Source organism: Tachypleus tridentatus, chromosome 10, assembly GCF_004210375.1.
Source record: "Tachypleus tridentatus isolate NWPU-2018 chromosome 10, ASM421037v1, whole genome shotgun sequence".
NCBI lineage: Eukaryota > Metazoa > Arthropoda > Merostomata > Xiphosura > Limulidae > Tachypleus > Tachypleus tridentatus.
In genome coordinates this window covers 178,321,147-178,343,641 of record NC_134834.1, presented here as the reverse complement: position 1 = coordinate 178,343,641, position 22,495 = coordinate 178,321,147, and the positions used below count along the sequence as shown (strand labels likewise).

At 31.5% G+C, this 22,495-nt stretch overlaps 1 protein-coding gene across 1 annotated transcript in view; it reads right to left on the bottom strand.

Annotated features, from left to right (window-relative positions):
* The window catches only part of LOC143231020 (uncharacterized), a 28,207-nt gene extending 7,786 nt beyond the window's left edge, over window positions 1-20,421 (bottom strand). The window contains exons 1-7 of the mRNA XM_076465489.1: window positions 20,193-20,421; window positions 17,210-17,436; window positions 16,212-16,327; window positions 11,763-11,931; window positions 9,780-9,988; window positions 7,206-7,292; window positions 886-974 (exon numbers count right to left, since the gene is read on the bottom strand). Of these exons, the coding sequence (XP_076321604.1) occupies window positions 886-974; window positions 7,206-7,292; window positions 9,780-9,988; window positions 11,763-11,931; window positions 16,212-16,327; window positions 17,210-17,436; window positions 20,193-20,297 (1,002 nt within the window). The 5' untranslated portion in view covers window positions 20,298-20,421. The remainder of the gene's footprint in view (window positions 1-885; window positions 975-7,205; window positions 7,293-9,779; window positions 9,989-11,762; window positions 11,932-16,211; window positions 16,328-17,209; window positions 17,437-20,192) is intronic.
* Window positions 20,422-22,495: the final 2,074 nt, after the last annotated feature.

The window sequence follows — 22,495 nt, the reverse complement described above, 5'->3', positions numbered from 1 at the left end:
AATGTCAAAGGAACGTTTGGAGAAAAACTTTCCTTCAATTCAGCTGCTAGAAGAGTATGGTTAGTAATTCGTTTCCTCCTTATGGAACTTGGGCTAATGGCAAGATCCTCGATACTATGTCCAATATGAGCTGCAAAAGGAAGCAAAATTTGCGCAGCTTTTTTGGTCACTGATCTGGGTTCTGTCTAAAGCCGAAGCTAGCCTTTCACTAATGCTAACTTTTCGTTTGGTTCCGGAAGCACATTGTTATTTTGTGCGCATTGCGCAACCCCTAAATATTAATGTATTGGATTGATTTTTACGCTAGCATATTTTTTTCATTGAATGGAATCAAATTATAAGCGAGCGACTGAGTGTCACAACTTTTTGTTTTTTGATGCACCCTAATATATATATATACATACACACACACATACATGACCATTTTTAAAATGGGTTGTGACAAGTATCCTCAGAAATAAGACTAGCAGTGGAGGTGATGCAATGTTGAATGGCCCAGATTTTGCTGTAAACCAAACATGCCACTCATGCAGGTAACAGTTTGCACCTATGGCAAAATCCCACTGCATTAGCACATAGAGATCAATTTATAAAGTACAATTAACCCTCTGTATATTTATGTTAACATACAATGTGAAAAACGTAACATCACTTATTAACTTCAGTTCATTACACTTAATGTCATCATTTTGAAAATGATTATTAATTTTATTTACAAAATTCATGTGAACATGTGGCCAGATATTTAATTTTTAGCATTCTATGTTTGAGATAAAGCATATAAAACTGGGAAATTTAGAGTTATAGTGTTACAAAATTACACACAATTTCATCTTCTGAGGATGACTGAACGAAACCTAAATTATTTTATATCCAGACACTCACTGCAATAGAAGTGACATTTTCCTCATGACCGTGAATAGAATGTTGGACTTCTCCACTAACAACATCCCAGAGTTCAACTTTACCACCATCTGTAAAAAAGTAAAGTGATGAAACATTACTATGAATTCTGAATAAACTTTATAGTATATTTGTTGAACATTTTCAAATCATACGAAGATCTTGCTTCTTGTTGTGGATTAAATAATTGTAAAAAATATTGAAATATATAAAGATTTTGTATTTCATACAGATACTTTTATTAAAAAACCAAAGAGATAAACTTTCAAACTACATTAATTCAACTAAACATGAAAGAAAGTGCTGCATCAAAACATTATGATAAAGCAGAATCTATATTCAGAATAATATTACATAAACGTTGATCACAATTTTTCTCACAAAAAATTTCACAAAGCTAACTGTTTATTTTGATAATTGTGAAATGACACTTGTTATTGTAAATGTTCTATCATAACAATAACAAGAACATTTGCTTAATCTTGAACATTTTTCTGAAGTCCAAACAGTTTGAATGAATTGAATTTTAAGCATTTATGTGTATTTCTTAACTGTTGAATTAACAATTAACTACTATACATGGAAGAAGGCAGTATGGTGTTTATTCAGAGATTTGGATTTTATGAATCACCATGCAATGTAAGGTGGAGATTGTTTCCATGTAAGGATATTTAGTTTTATATCAACTGTCTATTTTTACCAGAAATCAATATTAGAGGTCTTTCCAAAACTAAGGCAATAAATATGTGCCTTTCTAAAAGTTTTGAAGCTTTTAACCACTGTTAAAACAACTTAAAAAAATAGATTGAGTCATGTCTGAATGAATGCATTAGCTTATTCAATGTAACTAAAGTAAATAAGACAAAGGAGGTAAGCATACAAAACAGGTAAAATGTAAAGAATAAATACTGTTCACACATAACTTGATACTGCTAACAAGTGTTACCAAACAACAGACAAATACAACACGTCTATGGTGAAGAAAAAGCTTGTTTTACACGTAAACGAGCACTCTCTAAGACACAAAATGCCTTTTAAAATAAGAAAATGATATACAGATCACATAACCCTTGCACAATTACTCTCTGATGTTAAACTGAAAAACAAACAACCAAGAGGGAAAAAACATCAGTAAATTCCCTAAGATATTAACTGTACACATACAGATGGAGATCAAAGTACAGACACCATGATTTATTACAGAATTCACGTAACATGCTCTTATGTACCTGACATCAGAATTATCAACTATCTGTTTAACTCGACATTGCTGATTTAACAACAGTTCAAGGAAGGAGAGTAAATACCAGATACAACACAGAGGAATACCGAATACTGTAGGTATGCATTTTGGAGGTCCTAGATGTTATGCAAATGTAGTATGCAAACTGTACAATGGATAAAGTAATTGTATTCTTCACATGAACATCAATTTGCACTTTGACTTATCAGAGTCTGAGTCACATTGATAGAGTTGATTCACAGAAGTACTTCATGTATAAATACTTTTGTAACACATCTGATTATTTTGTGTGCAAAAAAATTTCATATTTTTCTAAAAGCTTTCAGCATTTCATTTAGATACATGAAATATATTTAAAATTATAAATAACATTTCTTCTCCAATACAGAGTCAGTCTAATGGATAAAATATCTAAAATTTGATGAATGCATTAAGTTCATTCACAGATTTATATGAAATTTCTAAAAACCAATCCTGCTACCCCTAAAACCAAGTACTGCATTTAAGAGTCACCAAGGTAACAGAAATCTTGTCTGTTAAAATATGTTACCAACAGTAAGAATCTTTTAACTACATTTAATTTAAAGCTCATAACCTTTATAACTGATAGTTTTGAATAAAGCATTTCTTTTTTCAGTAAATACAGTAGCAAACAAAATAGTTTTTCATTGGTAGTTACTAGTATTTCTGAACACTCTCTGTTTTTAATCATATAGAAACCTTCTTATGGTGAAGCTTCATATAAGTTAGTTATACAAAAATATTCTTATAGAAACAAAAATTACATGTTTCTATATAATCATATAGAAACATTCTATTTGTAAAGAAGCTTCATAAAATTTAGTTATTCAAAAATATTCTTATAGAAACAAAAATTACGTGTTTCTCTATGTCGTTTTTTAACCATTATACATTTCACATATAATTTTCAAATACTGACATGAGCAAGGTATTTGAGGCATCATAATTGCTCGGATAATTAGTGACAGTTGGTTTTGAGGTCCATGTTGGTTCAAAGTTCCCTAACCACTATTCAAAGTCATTGTTTCTTGTTTCATTTTATACAAAATTTTACTTATATCGCCACATGTCATGCTTCAAAATTCTGTTGTTGTCATTGTGTGTTTATTTGCCCATACCACATGCAACAAAAACTGGATACAAATGTTTAGAACTTTAGAAGATTTACAGCACACAAGGAAACACATAAACACTATATCTTTCTATCTGATTATAAACATAATGAGCTGCAGCAGTAATCTTAGCTGTCAGTTTGCATGAATTATTTAATGTATTCTGTCCTGAAATAAAGGACTGATTTATATCCTATTTGACTTTTAATGCACCAGTTAGTAAATAAAATTCAACACAAAGAAACATGTGGAATTACTTAATCCTGTGACCTGTGTCAGCTCTACAATGTGACATCAATATTTCTTATACTTTGTATACTCTTTACGTTAAAACAGTTAACCCTTTACTATAGGGAGGTCAATGTGTGCATGTCACAAATCTTTAGTTACATTCTAAACTTACTTGAACTAGTTTATTTTCAAGTTATAAGAATAAACTTCACATAAAGTTGTAGTTACTGAATCAAAATTTAATATCATATAACTTATAAGTTTTAATTTCTTAAAGAAATATTCTTAAAAAGGCTCAATCTCAGCCTAGTATGAGAATTGGGATACTTATTCTCCAGGTATTCACTCTTCCCTAATTTATATACCACCCCTCCAAGAAGTACAGAATCTAATGTAAATTACTCATTATAATATTATCATCTCTTATACAAAGCATAATTGTTATTTCCTTCAATATATTTGGTTACAGGGCCAATAAATCAAAAATTGGATCCTTCTTGCCATGCCTGTCTGTAACATCCTCTCTTTCACAAATTGCCAATACTTATTTCTGATGTTTAATATTACATCATTTATAACTAAATAAAGCTAGTCTGAATCTATCAAATGATGTATTATATAGAATTATACACAGACTCTTCTTTACATTAAAGTACTTTTCTTTGTTTATGAGTTTTCGACCCTCTTACAGGAGCCTTCATCAGATAACAATATACTGAGCAATAAAAAGTCATTAAACTGTGGAATACTGCTTTAAAATAGTAACAGTCATAACAATAACTAATATCAGATATTAAAAGCTATTAAATGTGTAGAATTATGATGAATATACAATATACATCGACTGCTATGAGATAAAAAACATAAGAAAAACACAATTATGGGTTTTATACAGAGATAAAAAAAAGAAAGAAATTTTTCAACTTTAAATAATACATTGTAAAATTAAAGTTTTAATTTTGCACTGAAATCACAAAAATAGCATTATTTATGTTTTTATTAGTGGAGGCCATGCAGAACTGAGTACTCATTGGCTGTTGTTTTGTTGATACCAACTACCTTGGGCTTGGATGGTAATGGCTTCCTTGAAACTGTCTGTGATGAGTGATTTCTACTCTATTATATTTGGATGTCTTAGGTCTATTATATGGTTATTTTCCTGAGCATGAAAAGCTATAGGTGATGTTGTTATAGCATGGTTAAATTTATTTCTTATTATACCACATTTTTCTCCTGGGCCTGGTACATAAGGAAGAAATGTCTTTTTCTTCTCAATGCGATTCATTGGTAGTTAGAAGTATGAACCATATAACACAAGTTGTATCATTTTATTTTGACAAACGTTATTCCTGAAAATCTTTTCAAGATCTTGAAGTTCATCTAAGTAAAATGAGGAGCACATACTTGAAGCTTTAGATTTTTGTGTTTTGGTAACTCCAGTTTTGACAGATGTTGTATGGCATGAGAAGATATTCAGTTCATTTATTTGCTTGAGTCTTCTCCTATTAAACAGTAGTGTTGAACTTCTCCAAACTTGTATCCATGTGAACCAAAACATAAAGGAATGCAAAAAGGTTACTGACTTCAAGTTCTGTGGAAAATTGTATGATAACAAATTTGTTGTTTAGATAAGTATGAAAGGATTTGATTTCTTCCTCTCTACGGGTCTATAAAATAAATGTATTTTCAACATGTCTTACCCACATACAAGGTTGATGAAGATATGGTGTTAAAATGGTGTGATCAAAATGTGCATGAATATTTTTGCTAATAGAGATGATAAAGGTGAACCTAAGAGAGTAATGTCTAACATCTTATAAAACTGGTCATTCCAATGAAAGTAACTTATATCAAGACAGATGTGCAGTAAGATCATGATGTTTCAAATGCTGATGGACATTCTGGTTGAAAGTGAGATGTCATCACTTAATCCCTGTGTATTATTTCCATGGTGTCTTTAGCAGGTATCGTGGTGAAAAGTGAAACTATGTCAAGGCTGGCCATGATATTGGCTTTGGATATTATTTAGTCAGAAATGTGGTTAATGAATTTTCCTGAGTGTCTAACTGAATAAGCTAGGTCTATTGTTAGAGGTTTCAACATGCTTGAAATAAATTTGGCTGTTTTGTAAGTTGTAGATCCTATATAAGATACAATAGGTTGCATGGGTACATCAGGTTTATATATCTTGGACAAACTACAAAGCTGTGGGGAGACTGAATGATGCACAGATAATCTTTTTGCAGGGTCATGTTTATTTCATTTTTATTTGTAATATTCCAAAATCGTTTATTTAGCTTTTTTTTATATTGGGTTGGATCCTAAGATAGTTTTTGGTAAATTGCATCCATTAACAATTCTTCTGTTTTTTACTCATAATAATCTTGGTTTAAGAGAACTATAACATTTCCCTTACAGACAGGTAATATAACAGTGTCTCTGTCTTTAAGATACTGATAGCTTGGTGCTCTTCTTTAGTTTGGTTGTCTTGAGGTTTAATTGTAAATGATTTTTGGACTTCTTGAACTTGGAAACACAATTCACTAGCAGTTGTGAGTTCTGACTGTATTAGAGACTTTTTTTTTTTTTTAGTGGAAGTAATGATGTCAGCATAGGGTACTTGTTTTAGGGTATGGACTAAATTAAGTCCAAGAGATAGTACAGTTATTTAATTATCATAAGACTTAAGTTTACTGCCATATGTTTACTTATCTCTATTCTCTGGTCCCTATCACATTTAGATAACAATAACAATGTTTGACCTTGTGATATTCTAATCAGCACAGATTCCAATAATTCTCACGATATCTTTGTGTAACAGTGAACAGTAATTATGGACTTGATTGTGACATTTACATTTTGTTGCTGACCCTGAAAAAAACTTTTTCTCCCTGTTTGAAGATATTACTGCACAAAGAATTACTTCTTCTGAATGTTATAAGATAGTGGAGATGTGCTTGTTCACAATATAAAAAGAGATTTTTAGTCTATTAGGTATCATGTTATAAGTACAACATCTATTGAGGAACTTTAAATGGTTTTTACTCTTAAATAGTGTAATGTTCATATTTTCTAATACCTTAAGACATACAATCTGCCATCCTTAGTAGGTTGATAATTGTTGTAGCAAGAGAGTTAACTCTGGTAATAAGTTAGTTCAAGTTAATTAGAAACAATCAGGAAATTTTCAAACAGTGACACCCTCACTATACATGACTGTACAAAATTAACTTGTAAATATTCAGTTCTGCTGAACCCAGTCGTTTACATAGATCTTGCTCTCAGCTTTTACCCAACTATTTAACACTTGTATTGTCATCATTTTCATAAAACAACAAAAAAATGTTTTTACTGTTTTCATTTTATATAATACTTTTCACTTAATACATTTTCACAAAATAATATGTATGCTGTAAGCATTTGCAATATCAAATAAAACAGAACATCAACATATAGACAACTTGTCATCACACTCATTCATATTGCATAACTTGTAAACTAGTAAATGAAATTATAACTATTGAAGGAACATGACACACTACATATATGAAAGATAAAACAATTTGTCTAGTGGTTCACACAAATATGAAATATTTCCAGTTAGTATCACTATGAGAAATGTTTCTCATTCAGTACTATGGTTATGCTTGTTTACAAACTCTTAAAATCTTGCAAATACAGCATCAAGTCCTCACCTGTTCCAGTCACAAATAGCTCATCATTCTCAGTAAAACCCACAGCTGTTATACCATTATAGGTATAAACCGATTTTAGCAACTGACCTGAAGAGGAAATCATCACAAAAGATAATGTTACTGTACACTTCATTTCCAGATGAATAGAAAGACTTTTAAAAACTAAAAGTACAAGTTAAATGATTGGTCAATGGTATCAACAAAAACTTGCATATAGTTATTGCTGTTATGATTATAATTCTCATTACAAAGTAAATGTGAGAAAAAGTCATGGGAATTACAACAAGCACAGAAAGAAAAACTATACATACACATGCTGTTAATGTATACACACATGTGCTGTTAATGCATGTGCCTAGCTATGCTGTTGCTTTTCCAATAACAATTGGTTGTTTAGTAGAATTAAATTACACCTGACATTAATGAAAAATACAAATATTTGGGCAATTTACATTCCACAGAATAACTTGTTTTAATAAATGTAAAGTACCCAGTATATCAAGCTTGTTTCTACTTTATTTTCTTTAACTACATAAAATGTAGTGCATTTTATAAATTTCAGACACACATCAAAACATGCAAGGTTCAAATCCACAGTTAGTTAAGTAATCTTATGTAATCCAGAAAACTGAATTAAGTTTTCTGACTTCAGTTGTTTATGTCTGAATTTGAATCAAAGTTGCTATGCACAGGTGTGATTAAACCAATTGCAAGAATGAGATATGTTGATGACATGTTCCTAGTATGTTGATACATTAACAAATTTCAACAAGAAGATGAATTTAGTAATTAGTGCAATAAAATTTACTGTAAAAACAGAATACGAAAAATGCTTCAATTTTTTAAATACTTTAATTAAAATAAAGGAAAAGATACAGGTTGCTTGGGCTGTTGTAGGCTTGAGCACCCACATCTTGCTCTCCTAATTTCTTTTTGAAATTCTGTATCTATTGCTATTTTTATTTCTTACGTAAGACAGGTGAATGGAGGTTAAGACTAATAGATGGTGTATCCCCACCACTATGTGGATCCTACTTCTCCAGTCATCTCCAAAACCTAGGGTACATTTTATAATCCCACATTGTAGCTTGTACCTTGGGATCTTTTCAGTTGATGCAGCATTTTTTGTTTAATTTGTTTTAGTTTCGGCTTGTTTTTGAGTTAAAATAACAAATTATATACACATATATATACACACACATACGTACATACATGCATAGCTTTAAACATTTGTTCATAAAACAAGTGTTAATCTTTTTCCAACAGGGACATCATTAAACACCTTTTTATGCACGTCACTATGTTACATTCAAAATTTAATCAAAGACCTTTACTAACACTGTATGTGAATGAAATTAATATTATAAAGAATGCCATGATTTGAAGTTTTGTCTTAAGTCCTTTCTTTTTTAAAAACCTATATAAAAAACTACTTAAATATTTCCAAAACGACAGTAGATTCACTACATAGTAAGTGTGTATTACTTATATGACAGATTAATGATACATGTGGTCATCATTCATGTTCATCACCTAGGTTACAACTGACAATAATATTGTGAAGATACTTAATCACGTTTGTTCAGTCACATTCCTTCCATTAACACACCTTTAAGCTGTAAGTCTTTTGTTTTGAAGACACTTTAGTTAAAATATTTTTTTATATTTGTGATTGCTCTGTCTTTACTACTTTTAATTTAAATTTTCTAAAAAATTTGAAATTAAACTCTGATGAAATCACCTATTTTCTTAACTTTCATAACCCTCACAATTTTTCCTTTCTAACTGTATAAGTATGAATCATTGAAAATGTCAATCAGTGCTTACAAAGGAACATATTTTAAAAAAATAACACTGCACAACAAAGGTTTTGCTTCTTGAACACTGTTGGGTGTTCCTTATAGATGTTTGCCTGCTGATAACGAAAATCACATCCAAATTTGCCCATCACGTTCCGTTTCTTTGAAATCTTCAGTTTTGCTACAATCGAAAAACAATATCAGGGCAACTGGAATCCGTCAATGCTTGCTGAAACTGCAACGTGATGCACTGGACATTGAATACAAACAAAAATCAGGAGCAAAACACTTTTAATTATGTTGAACTTAATAGTGTATTAGAAACATAAACGCAATTAAATACGTTATCGCCAGTAAACAGTTAACTGTTTACTTCTCAGAGTTCCTATGTGACGAAGCAAAACCAAAACTATATTTGTACCTGTCACAATTAGCAAAAACTTTTCAGGAAGCAAAACTTTTCAAAAAAATTTTTATGCAGTGTAATCAGTAAAATATGAGTATCTGTCTTTAAATAATGGTTTTTTGGATTAAAGTTTCTAAAGTTCACAATTCTATAAAACTGAGAAAGTGCTTTAAACTGATAAGATAAATACAACAATGGTCCTTATTCTGAAAGTTATGTACCTTCACTAAAAATATATAACTCAAAATAATAACAAGACCTATAGAAACCCAGACTTTAATGGTTTAAATGGCAGATACATTTATACTCATTCTTATGTAAACACCAACATGAACTACAGTGCTAGAAAACAATAGTAGAGTTACATACCATTAGGAATTGACCACACTATTATGTAACAATCTAAAGCACAGCTGACAGCCAGTTGCTGAAAACTTGGACAGTCTAATCTTACAGCCAAAGCTGCACTTGACTGTTGACACAGGAGAAGTACTCCAGTTACGGAACTGGTATGACCTCTGAGATTACTCAATTCTTCACCTTTGGTTGCATCCCATACTCTCACAGTTGTATCTCGACTACCACAAAACAAAGAAAAATGTTTTGATTAATAACATTAATATTCAAGTACCAGACACACTAAAATGATTTGTGGACTCTATAATTAAATTAAAAGTATGTAATGATTCAAAATAAAACAAAACTAATAATAATATATATTTTCTATCCCAGAAGACCTACTTATTACTTCTATAATATTTTACTCTTTCTTAAATAGTGTTGAATATTTATTTGAACACATTTAATAACTGTTTTCAAAATTTTCATGCAGGTGTTCTCATATTCTTATAAACTGGATCAGACTTAATGCTAGATTTTTTGACCTATATTTTCTACAAAGTAGCACAGGTTTTAACTTTTGTTCCCATTCAGTACATGATAAATATATACACAAAAACTACACAAAATGCAAATGCAATGCTAATACAGAACATAGCACAGGTGCACTATTATTGCACATACCACATGCACCATATATAGGTTCTGTGTAAACCATGTAATATAAGTCAATCAAATTGAGCTACACAAAAGTAGTTGGTGAGCTTATTTTTTTGTGATCATTGTGGGTTATTGCTTGCATGAATTTTGTGCATGGCAATGATGCACCTGAATTTACAAAACACAATTACTGCCGTGAGGTCATCATAGTTTTTGAAGTATTGGAGAAGCTTTACAAGATGTTTTTCTGTATTTCTATATCTGCAAGTAGCAACATCTGCATTTTGAGCAAACAATCTGCTTGAAAATGCAGAATATATATACATGTGAGGTTTGCAGATCTAACAAGGTTGTAAAAATACAGAATCCTCTTATACAGGGAATGTTTGTTACAAAAAATGTCCCACAAAATGTTTACCAGCTTGACAGCCAGTATCTGAGTCTACTCCCTTGACGAACCATTTCATGGGTACACACAGTTATTTTTCTATTAAGTTGGTATCAACGAAGGGTTCTCTCCTTTATAATAGAACACAAAGACTACAAACTTGCTTTCACCTTGTGTCAAAAGTTGCAGAAGAGTAGCTTAGACAAGTTCCATTTTTTAAGAGCAGGAGATTACCTTTAAGAAGCTAGTATATGTTACAACTTTTGCTGACATCTATAGCATTTGTTCATGATAAAGTGAATAATCATAAAACAAATGAACTCCAGCCAACATTTAAAAACTAGAGTAAGGCATATGATTAAATTTATGAATACATTATATTTTTTTACACCTAATTAATAGAATAACTACAAAACATAGTGCATCTTGTAACTAATATTAGTAAATATTAAAAAAGAAAAAAAGAGTTCAACCTGTTAAACCCTTATGTAGTAATTAACTCATACAGCACTGTAGAAAACATGAGCAATCATTATGACGATACAAGTATAGTATTACTTCAAATACATATACACTAGGTTAACCTTATATTTAGTAACACAAACATACAAGTCACTGTTTGTCATAAATTCCTTTTCTACACTCATCATATCATTTCTTAGGCTAAAAATGTTTGTAATTAAAACAGAATCACAGCATTTCTTTTATTTTGTTCACATGTTCCAAATGTGGTAAATTATTTATACTTTAATATAAAAAAAATTCACAAAGCCAAAAATAATTTATATTCTAGAGTTAAAACTGACCTGTCAAAATCATGAGCTATAACTAAATATAAAAATCTTAAATAAAGCAACAGTTTTCACTTTCACTGAAGGAGTTCGTTTCACATTTTATTTAATTGTTCTGCACTCACAGTTAAAAACAAAACACATGGATGGAATATAAAAAGTTTACAAGCATACCTTGCTGAAAGTATGAAGTTATTATCAACAGCAACTGACCATATGATGTCACTGTGTCCCTCTAAAGAGGTCACAAGAAACTTCGAATTGACTAGTTTTCTATACCCTTCTTCCTGTTCAGATGCAGATGGTCCTGGTAGTACCGTTGACTGGAGAGTCAATGAATAATCTATATCACATATAATGATAAAACCAGATATTATAAAAACAATATAACTGTCTTTTATGATCATTACTGTACTTTTTTACTCCATTACTGTCATTTAATTTTTGAAATCTAAGTATATTCAGATATATTTTGCTGTAATTAAAAGACTAAAGGGTAGTAAATAGATGACCATAAAATTAGAAAATATGTTTCTTAACTGTCACGCACACCCTCTGAGGTCCATACTTATCCATACTGATGCACACTTGGGGCCCAGTAAGACTCACCTTGAAATCAGGTATTATAATTCAACCATAATTTTAATTAATTCCCTGAGACAAGAATATGATTGTTCCAAACTGTTTTCTTGCAGAAGAACAAAAATGTTTGCTTTTACTGTATCTGGATCTGAAACAAAGTTTACACCATGTTTCTTGGAAGGTGGGGCAGATTTAGCAGAACCTTTACACGCACAATCAATTTCTGTGCCTCCATTTTCAAACAGAATGGATTTGATGAATGATGGATATATTTTGATATTCTGGCTTTTATAACTTCTTCACAAGTTCCAGTCACAACTCAATAAGAACTATACTTCAATTGCGTTTGTTTTGTTTTTTTCTCACCCTAATTTGGATCGATAGGTAACCATATGATGAAACATATTACACTCAAAGGCTTATGCTCGGTCACCTTTTTGGTAAAGTAAGTGCAAAAAAGTTTATCACATTGGCTTGCACATCTATTGTTTTGTTGTAACACAATGATTTGTGGCCTCTTAAAATCAGCAGTAGACACCAACTTGTCCTTACAGGGAATATGTTCTTCCTCTTTTTAGTGGTCTTCCCTTTCCCTCTTCTTCAAAAATCAGTCTGTTCCTTTTCCAGTAAGTGCACTAGCTTCACTCTTTTAAGATATGAAACTTTCAGTGGCACAGTGTGTCACTATTGTTGACTAAATCTTTATCCATAACTTCCTCATCAACTTTGACTGTTTCTGAGAGAGAAGACTGACCTCCATCGGTCAGGCACACTTACTTCTTCTAAAATCTTCAGTTTTTTACTCTCAGTTAGTTGTTTTGAAGACACATTTCCACTAACAATGATGGTTTTTACTACAACTTGGTAGCCATTTGCATTGTTTATGCAAGAGAAAAGCTAAACAAATTTGTAAAATATTTTGTAATTAAATCTTGAGGGTTGTTTGACCCCAGGTGTTCATCACTAGGTTAGTGAGTATAGTAAATTTACTACTGAATTTCTTTTCTTCACATTTGGCAAATACATGCAATGATATGATAAATGTTTAAAGAAACCAACTGTTGCACCGTAGCCTCAAAATTGGCTTTCCAAGTTTCAGGAACTAAAGCTGTATTATCTCCAATGTCAACAAGCAGCGAAACACCTACAACTCAATACTTCTCCATCACAACATTGCTTCCAAGAGTCAGTCCAAATCTAATGCAAAAATGTTTCATTAACCTCTTTTATCTGGTGTAATGCTCTACAGTAATAATAATTATTAACCTCCTATCCAATATTGAATTTCCCTAATCTCCAGCTTCACATCCTCCATTTCAATAAGGTGCAACTCATTATTTTATATAAAAAGCTATTCCATGACCTCTTCAAGTTAAATAACCTATCACTATTAAAAACATACATCCTGAACTGTGTAAAAAGTTTGTCATCACTGATGTCTAAATCTGCATTTTAATTATTGACATTATATCAAAATAATTCCTTAAAACCAGAGCCCCAAGTTCATTTATTTTACTCCTAATGCTCTCAACAATAAAGTAATATCTATTCCCGTCCTCCTTAAACCCCTTCTTAAAAACATTAACCCTTTCTTCAGTTTTTTATTATTCTTAAGCTCACATCATTTTCAAATTCTAAACTATTATCTCCCACCAAAATAGCAATGGTACAACTTTCAAATGCACTCCCTTTTGGCCAATCTCCATCAAAAATATTTTCTGACCTATTGTGTGTTCTGCAATTGCTATTACACATATTAAAACCTTCATTATGCATGTCATTTTCCATCCACTTCACATGCAATTCTCATAAGTACTCCTTTTCTAGGACAAAATATGTCAACCTGACATATTTTCTCTACCTTACATGTGGTCTTATGTTTAACCTTGTTCACCTGTGTTGCTCTACGATAATATACCAATCCTACAAAAGACTTTATCCCCATTCTTAGCAAAAGAATATCCAACTATCAAAATCAAACATTCTGTGAAGTGACTCTCACTTTATCCTGAGTCATTTTGGTTACTTTCTTTTTAGCTTCTCTAACTATACTTGTTGCCATTCTAAGAACTTGATATTCCTTTTTACTCTATTGTGAATTTTTAAATTTAATTAACTTTTCCCTTCCTCATATCCTTTAAATTGTGCAATACATATTCCTCCAGGCCTCACTCACTTCCTCAGTACCCCAAACATACTGATCAAGAATATCAAACTATCTGCTCAAAAATATTTTCCCATTCTGCTGCTTGTATCTTCTTGAATCTCCTATAACTATGGTAAATCCATGATCATAAGCACCAAGTTGTGTGGTAATTCAATGTTACATCTGCATACACTTACCTAATCTCTGCACAAATAAGAGATCTGGGATTTAATATTCAGAAAGTAATGTGTAGTAATCTGTGACAGGTGATGTAAGAGACAAAACATGGTGTTGAAGTTGAAATAAAAGTAAAATGAAAACTTATTTGCTGAAATATGAGTAAAAAATTAAAAGTAAATCACAAACCAAATTGAAGAACACAAAGTACACATGATCAGAAGTTTAAAATGTGTTATGCACAATCACATAACTTTCACAACACATCTTCACTCTTTTATGGTTAGAGCCAAGTCTAATATCAAAACTACATCCAAAATGCACCTTCTCCTTGCAGCTAATCAACCACAAAATGGCACCACAATGTGAAAATATATGTGCTTCACATGACAGTCAAACAGTATACTCCAAACACAAAGTTGGACATAACTATCCCATGAAACTGTACACAAGTTTTTCACCAGTCAAGCTACAAACCACAACAACTTGGTTTAAATTTTTTTTATGACCTCTACCACATCTAGAGTTCTACAAAATCAGAACAGAGATAAATTTAAGAATTCTGTAAATACAAAATGTACATTATGTACAATCACTATAAGCACTATTTTATTAATAAAGTATTACAAATATTTATAGGAATCCACAACTCACAATTTCTCAGATACACCAACTCCAATCTAAAAACCCCAAACTTTCCATTTAAAATTCTATATTTCCTTACTTAATTTTTAATCACCCTCACATCAAATTCTCAACAAATGCAACTCTCTCTAAAGCAAACTCTAAATTCTTCTAAAGCACTTCACTTATTTTTTTGGGCCTCTTTAGAGCTTCAACACAATACTATATTTCTTAACGAAATTTACCTAAACAGCAGACACAACTCTGGATTTTCAGAAAACGTTTCTTCTCAGTTCATTGTGTGTATTGTAAAAATCGTGCAGGTTAGTCATGTGATTTATTGGAGTTTAAAACTGTGTTCTTACAGCTTGAACAAAAATGTTTTACTTACATATTGAGCAATACCTATATCACTAATCTGGATAAACAAGAAGTCAAGGATTTTCAAACCATTAATTTTAGAAATTCCATTAAAAACTCGAGAAAGCTCAGAACATTATAATAGATGCTAAATATCGTTGTAAACATGAAAATTTATCACACTGCAACACACTGAATGTTCCTAACCAGAAGATTATGATTAGACATCTACTTTCTGTTTGTCTTGTTTATCCATCTGTTTATAATGTTATTTGGGATGTGTCTAAGAAACATTATGAACAGCACTGATGTATTCCAAATACTCACAGGAACTACCACAATGGCTGAACAAACAAAGATAACATGTTGTTACATTGATGACAGAGAATGATTAACAAAAGCTGCAATTAACATTTACAATCATTGCACATGAGCTATAATAGTTCAAAAGTCAATTAAAATTATTAAGGCCATGTCAAAATCTTATTTAAAAAAACTCAAATGTTTTGAGTTGCAGCATAGGATCATAAAAAAAGATAAACAAATGATTATTATTCTTCACACCTGTGGATGCCTCAGGAATTTCTACACATTCAGCTTTCAGTGTCGAAAGGAAGATTCTGGGCAAATGATATGCTGAGATATCCTCGTAATAGAAGTCGTAATAGTTTATCAGATTTCTGTTCTGATAAAACCTTAATATGATACTCTTAAAAGATCAAACAAGTTCTTACCATTGGTTAATGTGACCTGTGATGAAACTGTTGACTGTTCACTGTCTTCTGGAAGAACTTCTGTCGAAATCCTGGATCTCTTATCTTCATCATCTCTATTCTGATTTTCTTCTAACCTGTACAGTTAAACAAAAAAATACATTTTTTATTAAATATTACACCAAAGCTAAATATATTATAAACCTGTTTTTATATTTAAGAAACATAATATCAATAACTATTACATTATACATTAAATAAAGTTATGATAAAATGTATGAAATCCACTGCAATGTTACACATTTGAAATAAATCAGTTGTGTATGAAGTGTTAATATAAAATATATGTGCACATAACATTCATTTGTAAACTGACTGCAGCATTAATATTATAATTAAATGTTTTGTAATAATACCGTAAAACTGGTTATACATGTGTGTATTAATTTATAACTTTTAAAATAGATGCATTTGACTAGGAAGAAATGTTCTGAATTTTGTGAACCTCAAAATGTTAATCACACAGTTATGTCAGCAATACATTATCATGATTATGTATCCTTTCTGAATGCAATGTAACATGAGAATTTTTGCAAAAGTTCACCACATTTAAAAAAATGGTATGTGTAATTCAGCTCTCATATTCAAGTATTCACTAAATAGCACCTAATCAAATAAACATAATTATGCTATTTTGTTATCAAAAACTAAAATAACCTAAAGCCACAATAAATGCTAAGTTAGTAACAAGAATTTTTTTGTACCAATTTCTTTTCTCTGGCATTATATAAATCTTATATTTTTTGTTCTCATTTGAAAGAAAGGTTACAATGGCAGCTTTAAGTCAGTTAATAAATTTATGAAATACATAACTTTTTCTGCTTGTTTTCTTCTTCAATATAACTATATTTTTAAAGAAATTACTTTATTGTATGGTACAGAGAATACAACAGAAAACAAATGATTCAAATCATACACAATACTAAAAGTATTTATGTTCTACTTAGAGGAATCAGTACCTTTCACACTTTATTATATTACTTGAAGAACTAGCTGTCTCAAGCTGTTCTAGATCTGCAGGATCAGTGGCTGAAGGTTGAGATAAAGCAGGAATACTTTCTGGACTACTCCTTGAAACTGAGTTAGTTATGTTTGATGTCAACTTGCAAGAACTCCCACCAGTCTCATCTAAGATTTTTGTAAGCAAGTCTTTCAGTTCTAATCTGGAACTTTCTTTTTTAGTGATCTGTGTATAAGACAAACATTTTGTTTCAAAAATTCATTTATTTATTACACACACAAGTAAATGAATTAATATGAACAAAATATTCCTTTCAAAGGTATACTGTTAGTAATTTATTTAATGTTACACAGTGTGAAAACTTTCAAGCTAATAAATGAAAACTTTGTGCATAAACAATCCTGACTTTAGACAGAATAATTTTTTTCAAAGTATCCGAGAAGTTCTGATAAACATTTGGAAGGATGACATTTCAGTTAAAACTGTTAATCTTAACTTTACAAAAAACACTTTGATGAGGTGATTCAAATATTTCAAAAATGTTTAAGTATTAAATTAGATGCTTAAAACTGTTAGTAAAATTTAGAAACATTAAGTGGTTAACAAACAGTTATATATATCCAGTCAAAATATATCAGGATCACAGCCAGCACTACAATGTGTATGTAGGTCTATTAACAGGAATTTGGACCTTTTTGTATACAAAAAGAATTTAGATGATTTACCTATGCCTAAATGAACCTTGTAAAGCAACATAAAATTTAAAAGAGCCAAAATCAAATCAAGTGTCCATTAAAAAGATCCCACGAGAGTTGATCTCTTACACCTTTAAACATTAGGGTGGTTATTTACTACTCCCTGGTAAATCTTCTGTGCATGAACCCAAATGAACTCTAATAAAAATTATTTTTGATGAATTAAATTCAGACAAATAAGCTTTATGATTTAACAAAAGTCCAAAGAAGTCCAACTGGACCAAATGTCAAAGTTAATTCAAAATACAAGAAAACTAGAAAGGTTCTATATCTTTGTTATTTATTAGACTGTTTTATTCAAATATGGCTCATTTAAACAAAATGTAATTTTGCTTCTTATGTGAAATTGTAAAAGTGAAAGCAGTTGATGATCTAAGTTTTGCAATAAAACCTAGTTCTTAAACAAAAACTACAGATGTGATGAATGGAATGTGTAAAAAATAAATCCATCAATTTTTAACTAATCAAGTTTGGTTTAGGATGGTTTTCTATAACAAAGAAACAATCAGAGGCAATGCCATTATCCTTTTACTGTTAACCAATTATGAAGAAACAGTTATAAGAGTTGAAACTCTGAAACACTTGCAAAAGAATGGTCAGTGCATAATCAGGTTTGATGTTTTGCTACGTGTTGACCACGTTTTAGTGCCTAATTTTAGGAAACCAATTTTGAGGTCAAGAGACAAGATTTATCGTTAGGGAACTGGGATATACAAGTTAAAATGATATGCAAGGCAGATCTTGGAACTTCTTTTAATACATAAAATGCTTTTAATTCAAGATAGATACTTCACTTTCCTAAAATATTTAAAAAATTACACTTTGAAAAATAAAGTCAAAATAAAAACCAATAAAATGATATCTGGCTTAAGGTATTAGACTTATAAGTACATAATAACTTCCAATCATAATAGTTTATGTACTTAACATTCTGTAGTGGGTTACCCATGAAACAGAAAAGCTACATCAATGGCAAATAATCTTGATTGTGAAATAGGTCATGAACCACAACATAAACAGAATGCTATTTTAGTATATAATAACAGCTTCAAATCAGAATGAGCTATGTAATTAGTTTTTAAACTGGCCTTCTCATAAAACAAGAACTGTATCAATAGAAAGCTAATAGTTCTAAAGTTCTGAACTCTACCCCCACTTTTGTATCCAGAAGACTTAACTGTGACTAGAAATTGATGTTTATAAGGGGTTTAGACAATCTATGGGTAAACTGTTTAAGTGACAAAATGAAAATTCAAAAATGTATCTCCAATATTAGGAACAATATTTTCCATTTTGGAAGCTTGCATACAGCATTGTTTTTAGAAAAAATTATTTGTTTGATAGTTACAAATTCAATATTTCTGTTGTACTCTTAGACCACAGACAGTACACGCTTAGTTAAATGATTAACAACCAATAACTTTTCCAAAGCCTCCTCACTTCTCAGTACCTGTTTGTTTGTTGTTAAGTATAAAGCTACATAGTGGGCTATCTGTGCTGTGCCCACCACAGGTATCAAAGCTCTTTAGCACCTAACATTTATCTACATAATAGACGTCAGCTTCAAAAAGATGCATCAGACTATAAGGGAATCTCACATTTTCCTTAATGCCTTCTTGAACATAATATTTCTGAACTTTGCACTCCACATATTTTATTTTTAAGCTTTATATATACCTAAATCAGGCTAAATGAATGTAAAGAGCTACTTTAATAAGTTTTGATTCATGGTTGTTTGTGGAGAATTTATCTCAAATATTCTCAGTATACTCATGGTTATTCTACTACACAGATTTTTAAAAGTTTAATCTTTAGATTGAATTTTGTAACATTGGTTTCCTAAAATATACGGTTTATACTGTTAATGTTATTATACACACTCATTTTATTAGTAACGAGAACTGACCTACATAATTTACAAATTACCATGTGACTAAAGTAAAACTATAATAGGAAGTACCATGTCAATTGTTGGTATTGCATCCTATTTTGTATTGGTCAATTTGACCCGTAGTTAGGTGATGAACTTAATATCTCAGTTAGCTTTTTTTTTTTTTTTTAATTCTAAATGTAAAGTAAAATCACAGTAATTTAGTATTACAACGTACTACTTGCATCCATGTCTCAGAACTTGACAGAAGTATTATAGGCTAAGCTACAGAGTGTAGTACTATACCTGTAAGTTGCAATAACTGAGAATTTACACTGTATTAATGTGCATCTTACTTTCAGTTTTTCTTCAGTGGTTAATGGTCGTTTAAGAGATTCTAAATGTTCTATTTGTCGTATTTTTTTCCTACATTTTCTTATCTGAGCTTCGACAGACGCCATTGAAAAACCAACTAAACGTTTTCACGTCAGAACCTCATTCAGCCATAATAAAATCGCCTTACTCGTGGCAAAAAATATCTGTTGACGAAGTTGCGACTTTTTTTTTTAAGCCTATGGATATTCTTAATCTCAAAATGAACTAAATTTCTATTATAAACAAAGCGGTTGAATATTAATTTGGCATATGCCTGATATCGAACATAACTCACAATACAATGCATATTTAATAATAAAGTTCATACGCTAGTAGTGTATTACTTATAAAGCATGATTATAAAAGTATCTTTGTTGATTCTATTACAGGTAGCCAATACTTTTGCATCTAAATCATAGAACACTATTCAATCACAAAATGTATTTATGTATATATGGTTCTTTTTTAAAATGTTAAATGCTTCACAAATTATGCCTAATACGAAATACTTTGGTAAATAAGCTGGGTGAGCGGACAGAAATAAAATAAACAGCAATTAAATAATAAGTATAACTACTTTCACAATTTAACAAAGTCAATTATAAATAAAATTGATAAATTATAATGACGAAACGATGGATGAAAGCTTATACCGTATGTGGAAGTTGGGCCTGGCATGGCCAAGCGCGTAAGGCGTGCGACTCGTAATCCGAGGGTCGCGGGTTTGCGCCCGCGTCGCGCTAAACATGCTCGCACTCCCAGCATTGGGGGCGTATAATGTTACGTTCAATCCCACTATTCGTTGGTAAAAGAGTAGCCCAAGAGTTGGCGGTGGGTGGTGATGACTAGCTGCCTTCCCTCTAGTCTTACACTGCTAAATTAGGGACGGCTAGCACAGATAGCCCTCGAGTAGCTTTGTGCGAAATTCCAAAACAAACAAACAAACAAACAAACAAATGTGGAAGTTTAGAGTCAACTCATTGCTCTTAGCACTACAAAACAGATTCGTATAATCTTTATTTGTATGTTTGATATAAAGCGCAACGCTACACTATGAGCGATCTGTATTTTGCCCATCGTGGGTATCGAAACCCAATTTTAACATTATCATTTCGCAAAATGACAAGAAATTTGGCCCGGCATGTTAAGGCGCGCGACTCGTAATCTGAGGGTCGCGGGTTCGCATCCCTATCGCGTCAAACATGCTCGCACTTTCAGCCGTGGGGGCATTATAATGTGACGGTCAATCCCACTATTCGTTGGTAAAATCATAGCCCAAGAGTTGGCGGTGGGTGGTGATGACAAGCTGCTTTCTCTCACACTGCTAACTTAGGGACGGCTAGCACAGATAGCCCTCGAGTAGCTTTGTGCGAAATTCAAAAACAAACAAACACAAACAACAGACAAGAAATTCGACCAATATATTTATTGGAAAGTAAATATGAGCTCATGAAAAATCATTGAAAAGGTTGTAAACAATTATAAAATAAATATTATTTATTTAGATCACAAACACAACAAGCATATTTACAGTTTTCCTTTACTGGAAAATTAGGTCAAAAACTCAAGTTTGTTTTAAATTAACACACACACACCATACGATAATTAGTAGAACTGTTGGCATAAGAATAAGGGTTACCCATATGACTTCTCATTTCTAATAAAATAAGAGAGTTTATAGTCTGACTTAATATTGGAGAAATTGTTTGTTTTGAATTTCGCACAAAGCTACTCGAGGGCTATCTGTGCTAGCGGTGTAAGAGTAGAGGGAAGGCAGCTGGTCATCACCGCTCACCACCAACTCTTGGGCTACTCTTTTACCAACGAATAGTGTGATTGACCGTAACATTATAACGCCCCCACGGCTTAAAGGGCGAGCATGTTTGGCGCGACGGGGATGCGAACCCGCGACCCTCAGATTACGAGTCGCACGCCTTAACACGCTTGGCCATGCCGAGCCTATTGGAGGAATCTGCTTACTACTTTCATATCCAAGGTATATCTTTACAGCTTTCTCTCGCACGGAAAGACCAAATAATATATCATAGGAGGTATACAGAACGGTAGGTAGCAAGAACGAAAGTAATTTAATGATTTATGGGTCAATTATTCTAAGGAAATTGCACATACACCTCAATAACTGGCATATATATCATACTCACAGGACATTAGGGGTCGGGGGTAATTTGACCCCTCATTTCGGGAGAAACTATACGCTCTTGGAGGAAGATTAAAAAAAAAAGGAAAAGAAAAAAGGAGAGAAATATAGTTCGAATAGAGAGAC